Genomic DNA, 17,284 nt, shown 5'->3' with positions numbered 1-17,284 from the left:
ATGGCCAGTGATAAGGTGGAGCTGATAACAGAGAAGCATCATTAAATCAGAAGAAAACCATTCGTGATAAGAGAGGAGAGTTTTTGTCTATGTATGGAACATGCTTTAAAAAATGAGATTTCCTCATTGGCAACAGGTCCCAAAGCTTCACTGCTGCAATTGTAGAAATTCACTGCTGCAATTGCAGAAAAACAATTTCCTGTATCAAATCAGAAGGTCATGTGCTCCAGTTTGTGTCCATTACCTTTTTCATTTCTACTGTGCATATTTGAGAAGAATCTGGCTCCATATTCCCTACACCGTCCTTCTAGGTGGCTGCAATAGCAGTAAGATTTCCTCTTTAATCTTTAGAAAAGTTTGGTTTTATCCTTTACAGTGCTCTGAAAGTGCCACCTTCAGTCCAGCAGGGGAACAAAGCAGGAGAGTTTGGTGCCCTCTCTGTTAGAAGCAGTCTCAATTCCTTATCCAAAACACAAGATCTTGCTTCCTTCCCCTTGGTTCACGCATTTCTTTGTGATGGATATGTTTCTAACACCTTCACCAACAGAGGAATTATTTCTGATTCCATCTGACTTTCTGCTTTTTGTCAACCCTAATTCTTTTTACAATAGATTTTTACCCATCTCATGCTGTTCCTGGGTGTCATAGAAGAATTTCCAGCTCATCCAGGAACACACTTGGCTAATGCCTACAAGTCCTTTGAAAAATACAATTTATGCAAGTGCCTCATTTTATATTTCTTAGCCTGCAGGTCACTAACACAGCCTGACAGTCTCTGCCATTTCCTCAGCATTGTTTCTTACACTGGTTTGCATGCACATGAAGTGCTGCAGGTGGGTAAGGGTTTTTTAAATAATTGTGCAGTAAGAATCCATCCAGATCCATTCTTAAATCTCAGGCTGTCTGTTTTTCTCATGCTAACCACTCCAGAAGCTGTATGTCTTCTGCTGGATATCTGGTAAATAAATTCACCTGATGAAAGGCAAGATTTCTTATCCCTATTTGTAAGCCACATTTTCATATTCTGCCTCTTATTTTAACTTTTGAAACCCAGTAACTCCTGGAACCACATTATTTGAAAGCAGAGGAAAAGCACCAGCAGCATGTTTATTCTGATTCATTAGATCCAATCAATTTTGATGAATATGGCATCTCAGTAAATTTCAGACACAGATCTTCAGCAGTCCTGGTTACCACTGGAAGCTAATGAGAGAAATAGGCACCTCTGGGATGCAATTCCTGTTATCCTGAACTTGTCTTAATATATCTTTTTCTTATCATAATATTTTTATGTGCAACATATATCCACAGGTGAGACAGCGAAACAGAGATCAACAAATGAAATAGAAAACTTCAGATTAAATAATAGATTTCCCCAGAGGGAAAAAAAAAATATTTTGTCTGAAATACCAATGGAGAAACCTCATCTTCAAGATGAGAAAAAGCCACTGAATTAGAGAAAAGTGTGACCCATTTAAAAGGTCATCTAATCCTTCTTTTCTTTTAGGCAGGATAAACTAAAGCTACATTGCTTTTTTACAGATGTTTCATTAATCTCTTCTTTAAAGCTTCTGAAGACAGGCATTTGAAAATTTCTGTGGCAATTTATCCTTTGTGCTTAACTATTCTTAGCAGAAAATGCTGTCCCTGTAAATCTCCTTGGCAGTAATTTTAGCACATTGTCCCACTCCAGCAGACATGGAGAACAGCTCAGCCCTGCCTTCTCCGCAGAACGCTTCAGGAATTTGAAAATCATTCAGATACAACTTTCTAGGTAAAAATACATCTGGTTTTTAAAACTTTCTGATGGGGCACTGGTGTTATTTCACCTCTTTCACTGCCTTCTGCTGTGGCTCCTTGAACTGCTCACAGTTTGGAAGTGAAATTGTGTGAAGGATTTCTGCTGATCTCTACAATGTGCAAAATGGAGCAGAAGGATTATTCAGCTTATTTTAACATGTAATCCACTTCTTTTTACAACAAAGAAGGACAATAATAGAAATCATAGAAATCACAGAACGGTTTGGGTTGGAAGGGACCTCCAAGAGATCTGTGTCATTTCACCCATGGCAGGGACAACTTCCACTACCCCAAGTTGCTCCGAGCCCATCCAACCTGGCCTTGGACACTTCCAGGGATGGGGCAGCCACAAACAATGTGGATCCATGTTTAACTGGGATGTCCTGTGGTGCCTGATCCTCTTCTGGTGAAATTATGCTTATCCTGCATCTTGCTCTTATGGAAATGTGGAGGACTTGGCTGTTGCTGAGGTATAGAAACAAACAGAACTGAGATCACAGCAAATGCCTACTGGTTTGAAGGAGCAGAGTTCTGCTGAGGACCAAGAAAATTGTGAACAAAAGATTGTTTGACCTCCCAGTGAAGGCATGGCCACTCACACTACAATAAAACCCCAGGGCTACATCAGAAAATAGATGGAGTCCAGCAGTGCTGCAGGCACTGAGCCCTCCATCCCAGAGGTGAAACCTCCCTGAGCCAGGTTTCCTGAAGCCAGAGCAATTCAATTAGAGCTACAGCCAAAGGTTTGTGTCCCTGCAAGATGACAGATATTCCTTTGCCCTCAGAATTCTGTCATGCTTGGTGATTGTATCATGAATGGAAGTGAGCTGGTGCTGGAAGTTATGTGAGCAGTGGGACTTGTAGCAGCAAGAGCAGTTTGGTTCCAATGGCACATTGTCATAATCCCTAAAACCAATTGGTAGATAATTAAATTTAAATTTAGGAGCTAGTGCAGCTGACCCTTCAATGGTGTTCTGCTTCATCTGAAGTTCCTAAATTTATAGATGATTGTGTGTATCAATGATAGTGGAATTATTCTACTCATAGCAAGCAGCACAAGTCACTGATATTCAAAACAAAAATCTTTTTTTTTCAGGTCAAAAAGCAAGGAGATAATTGAACAAAATCAATTTTCCTCTTCTGTCTTCAGCTTTTCTCTAATCCCTGAGGCAACAATGGCAAAGAACAGCTCAGGGAAGAATGTTCTGATGTAAACTGCTGCTCTGGGGATGGGGTTGGCCATGAGCACCTCCTGCTTCTTCCTGCTCACCGTGGCAAGGACCTCCTCTGCCACCTCCACGGGGTGCACACCATAGGACACCTTCCTGAAAAAGACTGTAAATGAGAGAGGAGTGAGAGCTACAGACAGACAGACAGACAAATACCCTGAAAGGTACACAGCTAATGAATCAGTCAAATCAGTTTGATTTCTATGCATTTTCAATCCCTTCCCCACTCCATTCTCCTCATCAGTGTGTGGCCAGGATCTTTTCATAACTGAGGTAAAGTCCTTACAGTCCCTAAGGGAAGGAGCAACCTGAGTGCAGTGGAATTGTCCCTCTGGACCTTTTGTGCTCTCCTCTCCCCCCATTCCTGATGCCCTGATATATTTATTTTCTCACATAACATTGTCTCATCCCACGCTCCTTCTCTTTTCACCAGGCTAATATTACCTCTCCAATATCTCTTTCCTTTTGCTCCTCATACCTGTTCATCCTTTCTGCCATTTCCATCATTTTTCCCTTTGTTTTTACCCTGGAAAAGCCTCCCTCCTGCTTTACGTGCCTCAACTTCATCCACCCAAACTTACATTTCCAAATAGAGGCCTCCCAGTTGCCTGGTGCTGGCTGGCGATGGTAGGAACAGATGAAGGTTGGATTCACAGTGCTGACAGAAATATCAAATTCCTCCATTTCAGCTCTAAGACAATCAAAAAAGCCTACAGCAGCATGCTTGGAAGCAGCATCTAAAAGTGAAAAGCACACATATGCATGTTTAGAGCTATGATTGCATGGAAGCAGGTGTATAATGAAGCATCAATGTTTGGGAAAATGAGCATGGAACCATTAACCAAAGTACAAAACAATTGTTTCACCCAGTGAAATCATTATATGACGTATTTAAAACAAGCAATAAGAAATTATCTGCACAGGACAACAGTGTCTTGGAGATGTCAAACAGCACATGTCTGCATTTCCCAGTCAGAAACAGCACATCCTGGGTTAGGAAATAACAATTCTGTTATCCCCTTCTCTCAAGTCCCCTACATTTCAAAGGCAGCATTTCAAATTGAGTTCCAATTGGAAAAAAAATCAGCCAAATATTGTAGTAATACCAAATTTGGATGTAAATTAGCACTTTTAATAACCTATGATGAGTGTCAGGCACTCCTCACAACTTATGCATTAGAATGTATTTTTTTTGCAATGTATAACTTACAAGCTGCACGAAATGGAATTCCTATTTTCCCTTGGATGCTATTAATTAGAACAATTTGGCCAGTTCTTCTTGAGATCATGTTGGGAAGAATGGCTGCAAAAAGAACAATACAAGAAAGAGCCATGTAAGTAAAAGTGTATTTAGTGAAAAGGAGCAACAGATAAAGTGTAAACAGCACAAATTTAGTGAAGGTTGTCTCAATATTGCAAGAAAAAATATCACAAAATCCAATTCTACATGCAGAGTTGGCTGCAGTATTAATTAACACATTTAATTGCCAATGTACTTTGGGTGGTAACAGCATAAAAAAGGGGAAAAAATTACCTTTGGTTAATGTTATAGGTCCAAAATAGTTGGCATCCATTATCTTTTTATCAAGTTCCAGTGAAATGCTCTGCACTGCTCCCTTCACCTTCATGCTTGCATTGTTGATCAGTACATCCACACAGCCATAGCAGTTCAGGATCTCCTTAGCTACATCTCTAATGCAGCTGATGTCTGTGATATCCAGAAGAATCAGCTTTGGTGCATATGTCTGGTGAGCAAAAGACTCATTTCAGTGGTACTTGTTATGTACAAACTCTATTTCTATTTCTATCTATTTTTATTTCTATCTATTTCTCTATTTCCTTGTCTTGTACATTAATTTACCTTGATACTCAAAGTGTTTTTGTCATTCTCACATAAATTTAATATTTGAAAACTGCCTCAGTCTAGAAAGAAGATAGCTCAGCAATGTGAGCTGGGGTTGTTCAGCCTGGAGAAGGCTCTGGGGGATTTTAATGCTGTTTTAATGCCTGAAGGGGCTCCAGGAAAGCTGGAGAGGGACTTGGGACAAAGGGATGGAGGGACAGGACACAGGGAATGGCTTCCCACTGACATGGGGCAGGGCTACATGAGATATTGGGGGAATTTTCCCATCCTGTGATTCTGTAATTCTGTGATAATGGGTGATCACAGACACTGAATTTCAGACGAACACATCACCACTGAAGGCTCAGCTGGACTAGCTCCTGGTGAGTTTTGTGTCTTCTTGTCAATGGAAACAGAAAACAGACACCAGGGTGACCCCCACCAGTTCAAGACTCCTACCAGTTCAAGGGTCTTTCTGGGAAGATCCCTTTGCTGACAAGAGATGGGGTTTAGTGCTTTGATAGAAGAGCTCCACACACACGGGGACAGATGGAAGGTTGGAAGTGTTTGTTTTGCTATAGGTTATACAAATGGAGTTTACTTTTGTATGGTTTCTGCAAAATCAGATATTAACAGCTGTGGGACAGAGGAATAAACGTGAAGCTTTTTTCCCTTTATTAATTAGAGAATGTAATGCAGAACTTTTAGTCATACTTAATATTTTCCCCTAGTTGAATCTTTTCAGGCTAATATGAACACGTTACTTTTGAGGTTATTTATGCAGACAAATAAAGCCCACTGAAAAACAAAACAAAACAAAAAATTTAAAAACCCCACAAATTTTTGTAGGTCTGATGAGCAATGGCTGCAAAATTTATGTGACGCCTTCAGGAACACCTGTGCCCTGGAATAGTCAGCTGAATGTTGGCCACAGAGGGGAAGCTTTGCCAGGAGCCTCAAGAAACACCTGCCAAAGAGCTGGAGTCCTGCATCTGTGGCCATGAGGAAAAGAGAGTTTTCTTTTTTTTACTCCAAATCCCTTCTATCTGGGACTTTCCCCAAAACAGTGGAGAAGTTCAAAATGAATTGGATCTTTAGCCCAATCTCCCACTCCTTGAGCACACGAATGATATGAAAAACTGACAGCATTTCCTGCCATTAAATGAAGCATTTGGATCCCTTCCACCCAAATTATCAGGCAAATTGCTCTGCTGAGGATTTCTAGCTGGGTGGCTTGTTCAGAACACAGGAGCACCCAGATGCTTCGCAGGAATCCTCAGCAGAGCAGGATTTTGGCACCACGCCTCTCTGGACTGTGTTTGCTGTTATTACCTGGGTGACCAAAGCCATCATTGATAGCAAATCACATTTATTGTACATTGTTTTACTGGATCTAAAATTACATTCTGTCCCTGAGCAAGGTTTATCCCAGGCAATGAATACCTACCGTGCTGGGGTCTGTCACGCTAATTAAGGCATCATACAAGGCTTCTAACTTTTCCCATGTCCTGCCACACAACACAAGCCTTGCTCCTCCTGCATGAAACACACGAGAGCATTCTAGGAGAGAAACACATTTAAAAAAAAATAATTACAATAGTGGCAAATTGATTTTGATTATTTTGCTTGAAATGGGATGCTGGTTTTGCTAAGGGTGGTGAATTCATATTTTAAATTAATTAATTTTAAAATAATATGAGAAAAAAGAAAGTACTGACTTGTGATAGTACATAGGCGAGAAATAAATTAAATTTAATGTAATGGGATAATGCCTGTGTTGAATGGGCTACAGAAGAATCCCAGTGCTTGCTGTCCTCCAGGAAACATTTCCTCCAGATTTCAATACCCACAGGAAATCCAGTTATGCTAATCTACCTATTTTAGGTTTCTTAAATGATCATGTTAGACTCTTAATATCTGTATGGAAGTATTTATGGATGCGCCCTTGTAGTTTTGCAAACTTTTGCAGCTGGAAGCTTTTATTTAAGCAATCTTTTTCATTATTTACAACAGTAATTTTATGAACGCCTTCCATTTTCTTCTTATTTTTTTTCTTTCTCTAGCACATAAGAATTTTGAATTTAATGCCCAAAAGAGTATTTGCCAGAACAATTACAGCAGTGTTTTCCCTATAAACAACAGTTGAGGCAATCTTGTAAAAAAAAAAAAAAATGAGAAAGAGCCTTCTATGTGAACAGCAATAAAGGCGGAAAGGGAAACCAATAATGTTCTCCTCTAGAACTTCCCTGTACTTTTCTGAGTTCCAGCACTCAGAAGAAACAGGAACTAGGTTTCAATAACAATCACAAACCATTGGAAACATCTTCCATCATCATAGATTTGTTTCTCTTTTTTAACTTTGATGAATGCCTCCTTTAGTCCTGAAATTCTGGCACGTAGGAAGAGAATGTGGCTGTTTCCTTAGAGCCCACACCCACAGCTGGCCTGTCACACCAGGCCCTGCCCAAGGTCCCTCTCTGTGGGATTCACATTCTCTGAACCTGGGAGAAGCAGAGAAAAGAATGATCAAAGCAATTCTTATCTCATTTGCTGCTCCTGTGTTGTGGCAAAGCAGAATGCAATGTGGAGATTGTTTACCCAGAGTGAGGGGGTTTTGTTTCCTTGGACTATCAGGGCCAGGTCTGTGTTGGTAAGCAGGCAGTCACAAGATTTTGTGCAGTTTCAGTTTAGATGTAGTTTAATATAGTGTAGAATAATATAGTAATTAATTAGCCTTCTGATATCACAGAGTCCTCCTCATTATTTTCTCCCAGACACCTTGATATCCGATACCTCCCCAGCTCTCTTGGAGCCCCTTCAGGCCCTGGAAGTAGCTCTGAGGTTTGCTGTCACCATGACATACTTTATGAAAATCCTTTCGATAGGATTTTCTCCTGAGAAGCTGAGGAGCCTCAGGAAAGAAATGTAAACAATAACTAATTGTTATTAGGTGCATCTTTGATTGATGCATGTTGGTTGTTTCTAATTAATGGCCAATACAGTCAACTGGCTCAGATTCTCTGGGAGTCGTGAGCTTTTGTTATTATTCCTTTCTATTCTTTTTCAGCTTTCTGATACATCCTTTCTCCCTATTCTTTTTAGTACAGTTTTAGTATATAATTTTAATATAATAAAATATCATAATATAATAAATCAGCCTTCTGAAACATGGAGTCAAGATTCTCATCTCTTCCCTCTTCCTGGCCCTCGAACACAACCATGGTTTGCCAGAGCCTCCCCTTCCCTGGGATGAACACCCCACTCTGCAGCCTGGCCACAGCAGAGCCCTCTGGGCATCCTTGTGACCTCCTCTGGACCAGAGATGCCAAGTGGCTGGCCACCCAGATCAGCTGTTTAAATAAATTATTGCACAGTTGATGCCTTCAGTTTTAGCTTTTGTATTTTTCAGATCCATTAGTGCAGAACTCTGAACTCCATATAAAGTGTCAGCTACTGCCTTCACATTTTGGTCAGACACAACAATTCCTCTGGGCCTGAGATCCAAGGACACCCTACAGCCTCAGGCCCCAAAAAGTACAAACAAAAGTGAAGTGGGGAGAAGCAAACTGGAGGAGTTCCTTCATTACCTGAAGATGTAATTGCACAATTAACCCCTGATATGCAAATAGACCAAACTTATATCTGTATAAAAAACTTGTGATCATTGTCCATCTTGGGTGCAGCCTCTGGGAGGTTCTTGCACTGCCCAAGGTGTAACTGTTGAAGACCTTTAATAAATACCCACTTTATTCTCTTAACTTTGTCCAATATATATAATATATATAATATATAAAATAAATATTATATACATATAATAATAAAATAGGTGGAAAATAAATATATTTTTATATATGTGTATATATAATTTTTATATATAATATATACAATAATAAAATAGGTGGATCTATTGAGGCCTTCTAATAAATCCCTACTTTATTCTCTAACTCTGTCCAGCCTCTATTCTAGGTAGCCACTTCTTCCTTGTCCTCTGGAGCCACACTGCACGGAGCCAGGCAGCCCAGCTGGGAGCACTGGAGGAGTAATTCAGGTGATAATTAAAATATATATAGTGAGAGAAGAGATAAAAATAGGGACAAAGGGGTGAGCATTGCTGTTCACAAGAAGCAGGAACTGTAGAAGTCTCTAAGGGCTAAAAAGGAACATGTAAAAAGTAAGGTGACACCTGTTTATGCAGCCATCCTGCACTGACAGCCTGTGAAATGAAATCTTACAGTAGCAACAGCTAAAAATAACACTCAGTGTTCTTCCAAAACCTCTTGTTCTATTGAATTAAATAAATGCAAAGCTCTGCAGCTCCTACTAGTTTACCAATATAATAATTATATAATATAAATATATCTATAATACAGATAATATATTTCTATTTTATATATTAATATAATAATATAATTATTGTATTTATATAAAGCATATTTATTATTATAAATATAAGCATAATTATTTTTATTATTAACTTGTGCTTCATCTAGCCAGTTATCAACACATCCAAGGCAATGTGTGCACGTTTGTCACCCAGAGGGTGGTTCTCTGGCTGCTTCTGTTCTCTGCCACTGAGAAGAAATGAGACAACTCACTCAGAACTCACCCTTGCCCAGCCCAGAGATGGCATCTGTGATCACCACCACCTTGTTCTGCACGGCTGACTTGGACAGCAGCCACCTGACTGACTGGTAAATGTAAATAATTCCACTGATCCCCAAGAGCAGCAACGGCAGAGCAAGAACAGAAAGGATACCCATGGCTGTGGGAAGCAAAAGACCACAAGAGAGTACAGCAATCACAATATTCATTCATTATTTTTCAATTATTCCAGCGTTTTCTGGTATAGAAAATCTACTGATCAGCATGCCAAAGCAGCAAGTTGAAACAGTAGGAAGGTAATTTTCCAATCAATGGTACAAGACTGTTTTTTAATAAACAGAGCAGTGTTGTTTCTTTGTCTGTTTTCCTCATCTTTGTATGGTCTAGGCTGGGTTCCTTTTATGCAAAATTTCTCTTTTTTAGCTTTGATGAATGGTGCCTTTAGTCCAGAAATTCTGGCATGTAGGAAAAGAATGTGGCTGTTTCCTTAGAGCCCACATTGACAAGATGTGGCAAAATCATAATTTAAAAAAAAAAAAGTATAAATGTATGGATATTCTATTATGCCTTGAGGCAAAACATGAAATAAACACTGAACTTTTAATCACATTGCTATTACTACAAAACAGAGGAAAAGCTTTTAATCCAAATTTCAGCTAAAACTCACAAGAGAAGTCTTTTCTGTTCTAAAAGACAGAGAAAATACAATCACTTACCATGGCTATGAAGACTGCAGATACACACAGAGCATTCTATTGTATTTTTGCAAACTTTTGCATTACAGATTTAGTGAAGATCCTTCAGAGTTTCTCAGAGCACTGCTTGCCCTGAGTGAGAGTGGCTATGTATGGCTGGTGACAGAGGCACTCCAGGGTAAATATAGCCTGCCCAGAGTGATCTGCATGCCTGACCTTCCCACCCCTGCAGCCACAGAAACTCCTAGGGCACAATCAATTCACCTGCACAGATCGTGAAAAACGCCAATCACTTGGGTTTAAAATTTTAGAAGTTTCATAGTAGTAAAAGGGTTATAAAAATAGCAATATAATTAGAGTAATAAAAATTTGGAAAATCAGGATTTAGGACAATATGGCACAATAAGAATAAAGAGTTATGGATGGTCCAGGTACCATTTTCTGGGCAAAATAAACCCAAAAAAGGACACACGTTAACAGAGGATTAACCCTTAAAAGCAACAGCCTGTTGCACATTCACACACCTCATCCATGATGCATAAATTCCATTCAAACACAGGATTCTGTCTGGTCACTGTCAACTTCTTCCTCTGAATCCTGACGGTGTCTTCAGGGCTGAGTCAGGCAAGAAGAAGTTTGTTTCTTCGATAATGGAGCAATAAATTCTTTGTCTCTGAAATATTCAGGTGTCCTTTGGCTGCTGGTGCGAGTCCCTCATTCCTCTCTTTAAAAAAATTATCTTACATAGCACAGTTTCTATTTTAATATTATGTTATAACCTCAAATTATATTTAACACACTACTCAAGAAAATTAACACAGCAAAACTTTCTAACATCACACATATAACATTCATTTTAATATTTGCAAAAAGCCAATCACAAAATACGCATTTTCCACAACGTGCTGGAAATGTGCTGCAATGTACAACAGTTTCTGCAAGCAAATGCAAAAACACTGAGTCGTGCCAGGCCACCTGCAGCAACAGAGAGGAAATCCAATTTTTTATCATTCCTAAAGCCCCAGCTATCTCCTCTTACTTTTAAAGCATCAGCTTTTAATAAACAAATCAGCAGTTCCCTATCAGCAACTGAGGCAGTTTGTTCCTTTTATGGAACATGATGTGTCATTTGTTTAATTCATTCAGGGCTCTGGAAACATTTTTCCTGGAAAGTTGAAACATTTAAAAAAAAAAAAAGATAGAGGACTTATATGAGTTCCAAGTGGTTTGCTTCCAAATGAATTAGAATAAAGGTAGAATTAAAAAAGCAAACTAGGAAAAAGTCAACTGAAATAACTAGATAGCCCACAGTGTGTAAGACTGTAAAGACAAAATGCTATTATATCCATAAGGAAAAATTGTAAAGGAAAACTGCCAGAGTCATCTGGGAAAATACAGATATGCAGTGACTGCATTAACCCAAACACCCAAATCTTGTGAAGCACAGAAATGTGAGAAATGTGTTGTGCACTGCCACCTTCAGAGCGCTGCGGGGAACACCAGGGGAACAAGGGTATTTAAAATTGTTCTAGCGGGTGATGCCTTGAGAAGAGGCTGGGCAGAATTAAAGAATAAAGTAGGGATTTATTAAAAGGATCTTCTCAGTGGATCCACCTTGGGCAGCACAAGATGAACCAAAATGGTCACAAAATGCACGACTGGTCACGGGTTGTCTCACTTTTATAAGTTCTACTCCATTATTTTATTGGAGTTCATTATCCAGTTCCGGTTTTATGTTGTTTAGTCCCACGCTTCTCGTTTTTCTCTCTTTATTTCACATTTTTTGTGCTCCTGGGCCTGCTGGAGCCGGCACTTCCGGGTGCGGTCACGTGGGCGGCGCGTCATGTGACCTGCGGCGCTGCGGGCCGGAGGTGGGAGCGGGATCGGGGGGGGAGCGGGACCGGGATCGGGGGGACCCCGCTGTGGGGTCACTGTGGGGATCGGGGGGACCCCGCTGTGGGGTCACTGTGGGGAGTGGGATCGGGGGGACCCCGCTGTGGGGGTGTGGGGTCACTGTGGGGATCGGGACCGGGGGACCCCGCTGTGGGGTCACTGTGGGGATCGGGGGGACCCTGCTGTGGGGTCACTGTGGTGATTGGGATCGGGGGACCCCGCTGTGGGGGTGTGGGGTCACTGTGGGGATCGGGGGGACCCTGCTGTGGGGGTGTGGGGTCACTGTGGGGATCGGGACCGGGGGGACCCCGCTGTGGGGTCACTGTGGGGATCGGGATCGGGGGACCCCGCTCTGGGGACGTGGGGATCGGGATCGGGGGGACCCCGCTGTGGGGACGTGGGCTCACTCCCGGGGACGTGGGCTCACTCCCGGGGACGTGGGCTCTCTCCCGGGGATGTGGGGTCTCTCCCGGGGATGTGGGGTCACCGCCGGGCTGTGGGATCGAGGGGACCCCGGTGTGGGGCCGTGGGGTCACTGCCGGGATGTGGATCACTGCAGGGGATGCGGGATCCAGGGGACCCCGCTGTGGGGATACGGGGTCACTGCCGGGCTGTGGGACCCTGCTGTGGGGTCACTGCCGGGGCCGCGGGAGCCCCCGGGATGGCTGTGGGGGCTAGAGGGGTCAGAGCCCCGGGGATCGGGAGGGGTTCCGCAGGGACAAGCCCGGCTCTCCGCCACCCCCTGACGCACCCGTGTCCCCTGCAGGCCATGGCCGCCCCCCGCCCTCCCCGGGTGGTGCCGGGCGAGGCCTCCGAGAGCGACTCGGAGCCGGAGCTGCTGGTGGAGACGGCCGGGGAGGCCCCCGCAGCCGGGCTGAAGGTGCCGGGCGAAGCCTCGGAGACGGACGAGGAGGAGGAGCAGGAGCAGCAGAGGCCGAAGACGCCGCCGGTGCTGGCGGAGGAGCCGGCGGCCGTGTGGGGGGGCGGCCCCTCGCTGCTGCAGCAGCGGCTGCGGGAGGGCACGGGGCGGCTGCGGGGCGCGGTGGGCAGCGCCCTGCGGCACAGCTACGGCAGCGCGGCGCGGAGCCTGGGCGGGCTCGGGGGAGCGCTGGGCCGGGCGCAGGTCACCGCGGCCGCGGCAGCGCACTGCCTGCGCCTGGCCCGCCGCGATCTGCGCGCCGTGGCCGACACCATCGACATCGTCACTGCGTGTCACCTCCTGCCCGACATCCGCGGGCAGCTCTGAGCGGCACTGGGGCACCGCCTTCAGCATCCCCACTGCGGCTGGCGCCGGCACCTGGCGGACATCCAGCAGCACTGCTGTCCTCGGCATCGCCGGCAGGATCGGTGCAGCAGCCTGCCGAGGGTGGAGCTGCGACATCGAGTCATGTTTGCAGCACCCCACGCTGACTCTGAAGGCCTCCTCACCACGGTGGCATCATCCCCAGTGTACACAGTGACACCAAACTGGCTTTGGCACAGAGACTGCCAGCCTGGTGCCTCAGGACGTGCACGTGCTGGTGACATCTTCACTGCTGGTCCCCTGGCCAGCTGTGGCCATCCCTGAACTGCAGCCTGGTGCTGGCTCGTCACCATTGTCCTCAAATGCCACTGTTTTATGTGACATGGAACTGAATAAAGGCGTGGTGGTGTCAGAGCCATGGTGGGGAGTTTGGCCAGCACTGTGAGGACAGTCGTGTTACAGGAGCAGGGACAGAGGAGAGTGACATGGGTGCTGGTATCACATTGCAGTGGCCTTTGAGTTCACTGGTAGCCCAGGGGAAGAGATTGGTGGCCTGGGCTGTATCCCACATGTCCAAGCAGTGGTACTGTCACATCTTGTGATGTCCCTGGTGCCCCCAGCCCCAATGCTGTGTCCCTCCTGGGGGGACACTGCCCTTGCCCCATCCCAAGAAGAACACACCCTGGGGACAAACAAGGGTTTATTTGGGGGTACACTGTCACCCCCTGAGGACACAGGAGGGGTGTGTGTCCCTGGAGGGGTCACATGTGGGTGTTCAGGCTGTCCATGTACTCCTGCAGAGCCTGCAGCCGGGCATCGATCTCAGCCAGTTCAGCTGAGGCCTCCTTGGAGCGGTTCTCTGGGCAGGCAGCGCAGGAAAAAAGGGTTAACAAAGGTCAGGGTTGGGGTATCCCTCCAATACCTAGGGGCTGAGCTGGGGCCTCACCTTTTCCAGGGCGCTTGCCAGCAGTCCTGCACACTGGCAGCTTGTGGCTGGCAGCAGGGCGAGGCACCTGGGCAGGAGGTTGGGGGTCACCAGTGACCTCCTGGTCACCCTGCTTTGGGATGGAGGGGTGGGGGAACCCCAAAAGGACAGCCACTCACCACAGAGGGGCTATTGCAGAACGAGGTGCTCAGGGGTGTCCGTGTACGGGTCGCTCTCCTGTCCCTGCCCAGGGAGGGGGGTTACAGGGTGCTGGAAGGGATGCCCACACATCCTGCCCAACCCCAGCGTTACCTGCAGGGCTCGGGGCGCTCAGGGGCTCTGCTGCCAGGGCTCCCTCCCCGGCGCCAGCTGCGGGAGCTGTCAGCTGCAGGGAGAAACGGGGATGGGGAAGCTGAGGAAGGAGCCCCAGCACGCAGTGGGGGCACCCCCAGCCCTCCTCCCCTGCCCCACTCACCAGACGAGCTGCGCCTGTGGCTCCTCGCCGGGCTGCTGCTGCCAGAAGCCACTCCACGCCGCTGGCTGCACCCAAGGGACATGGTGGTAAGGGGGAATGTGGGGCTGAAGGGAGGAGGAAACCCCCCAGGTACCAGGGAGGGATGCTGATGGAGGGAGCTGCCAGCACCGCTTACTTTCTGAGCTCAGCCTCCTTCTGCCGGCGCTGCCGGGCCCTGACAAAGGCAGTGGGGTCGAAGCGTGGCGGGCGGGAGCCTGGCAGGAGAGGCAGAGCAGGGGTCAGGGTGAGGAGGGGGCGAGCCGTGTCCTGTCTGCACTCCTGGGTGCATGTCCCCAAGTGTCCCACACCTGCAGGTGACAGGGACTTTGGCGAGGGGTGGCCCCGGCTGCTCCTGTGGCTCTCCAGGGATGCTGAGCGTCGCTCCTGGGCGCGTGGGGCCGGGCTGGCAGATTTCTGGCGGCTGCCAAGAGAACCATCACCATGAGGGGAGGAACAGGGACACACCCCACGGTCATGAGGGTTCTCTGCAGGGTTCACCCCAGCCTCACCCCCTCCTGCAGGAGGCCAGTTCAGCTGTCAGGTTCTTCACCCGCAGCTGCAGCTTCTGCTCTGACGCCTTTGCCTGGGCCAGCTTCGAGGGGGGGAAAAGGCTCACTGTACATCTGAGAGCCTGTGTCTGTCCCCAGAGCAGCTCCCACCGTCCCAGCCCACCTCTGCAGCCAGCTGCTGGTACTCGCGCTGGTGCCGGCTCTCTGCTGCCCGCTTCTCCTCCAGTGCCTGCCACAGCCTGGGGGGGAACAGCAGGGGCTGCTCTGGGCGTTCCCTCCTCACCCTGAGAGACAGGAACCCCCAAACCCCGCCGGGTGCCCTGGCCCCACTCACGCCTCCCGCAAGTGCTGGGTCTCCTCCAGGCGCCGCGCCCGGAGCTGGCCCAGCTGCTCCTGCAGCTCCCGCACCAGCGCCACCAGGTCCGGCCGGCCCGCGTAGGGCAGCGGCAGCGGGTAGTGGATCCTGCAGGAGAGGAGGAGGTCAGGCTGCAGTCACCCCCCGGGACCCCTGCCTGCTGTCCCCTGTCACCTATCGAACTCCACAGAGTAGACGAGGATGAGGTAGCGCTTGCTGTTGAGCGGGGAGGAGGTGCAAGGGGGAGGCCGGGTGATTGCCCCCACTTTCCGGCTGTGCAGGGTCTCCAGGTCGGTGAAGGTGAGCAGCTCCAGGCTGACGGAGTCGCTGCTCTGCAGGAAGTTTGAAAAGCAGGTGGGACACACGCCCCACCCCAGGTACCCCCAAAACCCCGCGTAGGGGAGCAGCACGGCCACACCTGTGTCAGCGCCGACTCCAGCATGCTGCAGAAAATGCCAAACTGCTTGAAATTCCCCGTTTTGCGGGTGAGATCCTCGATGACTGCGAGAAGGGGGTGGTATTTCGGTCAGTGGCAGCCATGGGTGACCCCCTCAGCCTCCCAGCCTCCCTCCATCACTCACAGGCGGCATCGAACTCGCCCCTCCACAGGTCGCCGGTGCCGCGAGCCTCCACCTCCACCCGCAGCGTGCTGCGGCTCAGGGTCACCCGCACCGTGTGTGCCCCGGGCCGGAAGGCGCACTCGGCCTGCAGGAACCGCGGCTCCCCCATGGCGCCGGGGGCTCTGCGGGCACGGCGCACCCGCGGCAGGCCCGGCAGCCCGGGGACCCGCCAAAGGGCAGCCCGGCTGGGCTGGGCTCAGGGCGGGAGAGTGCGGAGCGGGAGCAGAATCGATGCGCACGGGTGAGAAGGGGAGCCCACAGCCCGGAGCTTTTGTTGACTCGGGCTCGGCTGGGGGCGGGCGCAGCTCCAAGGGGTGGAGAGAGCACAGAGGAACACGGGGAGAGCCGCGGGCTTGGGCCTGCTGCCTGAGGGGATCCCAGGGCGTGGCGGGCCGGATCTGGGGGCACCGAGGGAAGGGAACGGGGGTGGCCGGGGCCCGCGGTTACGCTCAGGTACCGGGAGCAGCCCGGCCGCATCCGGGAGGAGATCCGCCCGCCGCGATCCGCCGCGCCTCGGCCGGCCCCGCTCCGCCGCACCTCATTGGCTGGCCGCGCCCCACCCAGCCGTCTCATTGGCTGGCCGCGCCCCACCCAGCCATCTCATTGGCTGGCCGCACCCCACCCAGCCGCCTCATTGGCTGGCCGAGCCCCACCCAGCCATCTCATTGGCTGGCCGCACCCCACCCAGCCGCCTCATTGGCTGGCCGCGCCCCACCCAGCCATCTCATTGGCTGGCCGCACCCCACCCAGCCGCCTCATTGGCTGGCCGAGCCCCACCCGGCCATCTCATTGGCTGATCGCACCGCCCTCCATTGCCTCATTGGCTGATCGCACCGCCCTCCACCGCCTCATTATCTGGTCGCACCGCCCTCCGCCGCCTCATTGGCTGGCCGCACCCCACCCAGCCGTCTCATTGGCTGGTCGCACCGCTCTCCGCCGCTCATTGGCTGCTGGCGCCGCCCGTCGTGGCAATGCCGTTAGCCGCTCTGCGCTGCCCGCCAGCCTCCCGCTGCCATTGGTTGTCAGGCGAAGCCCGCCTGCTGTCCCATTGCGCCA

General features: G+C 48.5%; 3 protein-coding genes across 6 annotated transcripts; 1 reads left to right on the top strand and 2 right to left on the bottom strand.

Annotated features, from left to right (window-relative positions):
• Nucleotides 1–1,088: 1,088 nt before the first annotated feature.
• DHRS7C (dehydrogenase/reductase 7C) lies at nt 1,089–11,822 on the bottom strand. 4 transcript variants are annotated; one of them, XM_064395624.1, is made up of 7 exons: nt 10,694–11,822; nt 9,479–9,634; nt 6,320–6,432; nt 4,564–4,774; nt 4,240–4,332; nt 3,611–3,766; nt 1,089–3,135 (listed from the first exon to the last, which is right to left on the bottom strand). In XM_064395624.1, exons 2-7 carry the CDS (start codon nt 9,630–9,632, stop codon nt 2,927–2,929), a joined length of 936 nt encoding a protein of 311 aa, XP_064251694.1. In that variant the 5' UTR covers nt 9,633–9,634; nt 10,694–11,822; the 3' UTR covers nt 1,089–2,926. The 4 variants fall into 4 exon arrangements, with proteins under 4 accessions (XP_064251694.1, XP_064251693.1, XP_064251695.1 ...); XM_064395623.1 differs by lacking the exon at nt 10,694–11,822 and adding an exon at nt 10,191–10,647; XM_064395625.1 differs by lacking the exons at nt 9,479–9,634; nt 10,694–11,822 and adding exons at nt 7,184–7,373; nt 7,471–7,533.
• Nucleotides 11,823–11,983: 161 nt separating this feature from the next.
• Nucleotides 11,984–13,719, top strand: BLOC1S3 (biogenesis of lysosomal organelles complex 1 subunit 3). The gene is made up of 2 exons (XM_064395627.1): nt 11,984–12,040; nt 12,829–13,719. Exon 2 carries the CDS (start codon nt 12,832–12,834, stop codon nt 13,306–13,308), a length of 477 nt encoding a protein of 158 aa, XP_064251697.1. The 5' UTR covers nt 11,984–12,040; nt 12,829–12,831; the 3' UTR covers nt 13,309–13,719.
• Nucleotides 13,720–13,872: 153 nt separating this feature from the next.
• On the bottom strand, nt 13,873–16,786 carry CCDC61 (coiled-coil domain containing 61). The gene is made up of 13 exons (XM_064395622.1): nt 16,190–16,786; nt 16,027–16,109; nt 15,783–15,940; nt 15,588–15,716; nt 15,417–15,492; nt 15,254–15,336; nt 15,053–15,165; nt 14,881–14,959; nt 14,706–14,770; nt 14,543–14,615; nt 14,410–14,473; nt 14,252–14,318; nt 13,873–14,164 (listed from the first exon to the last, which is right to left on the bottom strand). The coding sequence occupies exons 1-13, from the start codon at nt 16,335–16,337 to the stop codon at nt 14,067–14,069; spliced, it is 1,236 nt and encodes a 411-aa protein (XP_064251692.1). The 5' UTR covers nt 16,338–16,786; the 3' UTR covers nt 13,873–14,066.
• Nucleotides 16,787–17,284: the final 498 nt, after the last annotated feature.

This window comes from Passer domesticus, chromosome 20, assembly GCF_036417665.1.
Source record: "Passer domesticus isolate bPasDom1 chromosome 20, bPasDom1.hap1, whole genome shotgun sequence".
Classification (NCBI taxonomy): domain Eukaryota; kingdom Metazoa; phylum Chordata; class Aves; order Passeriformes; family Passeridae; genus Passer; species Passer domesticus.
Note: the sequence above shows the minus strand (reverse complement) of the source record. Positions and strands in the feature narration are given on the sequence as shown.

Excerpts from the sequence above, each read along its gene's own strand:
- DHRS7C (XM_064395624.1), bottom strand. The coding sequence starts at position 9,632 with ATGGGTATCCTTTCTGTTCTTGCTCTGCCGTTGCTGCTCTTGGGGATC. Across the intron at positions 6,433-9,478 it reads CATCTCTGGGCTGGGCAAGG|AATGCTCTCGTGTGTTTCAT; the intron begins GTGAGTTCTGAG and ends TTTCTCTCCTAG. Across the intron at positions 3,136-3,610 it reads GGAGGCCTCTATTTGGAAAT|TCTTTTTCAGGAAGGTGTCC; the intron begins GTAAGTTTGGGT and ends TCTCATTTACAG.
- BLOC1S3 (XM_064395627.1), top strand. The coding sequence starts at position 12,832 with ATGGCCGCCCCCCGCCCTCCCCGGGTGGTGCCGGGCGAGGCCTCCGAG.
- CCDC61 (XM_064395622.1), bottom strand. The coding sequence starts at position 16,337 with ATGGGGGAGCCGCGGTTCCTGCAGGCCGAGTGCGCCTTCCGGCCCGGG. Across the intron at positions 14,960-15,052 it reads AAAGTCCCTGTCACCTGCAG|GCTCCCGCCCGCCACGCTTC; the intron begins GTGTGGGACACT and ends CTCTCCTGCCAG. Across the intron at positions 14,319-14,409 it reads TCTGCAATAGCCCCTCTGTG|GTGCCTCGCCCTGCTGCCAG; the intron begins GTGAGTGGCTGT and ends CCTCCTGCCCAG.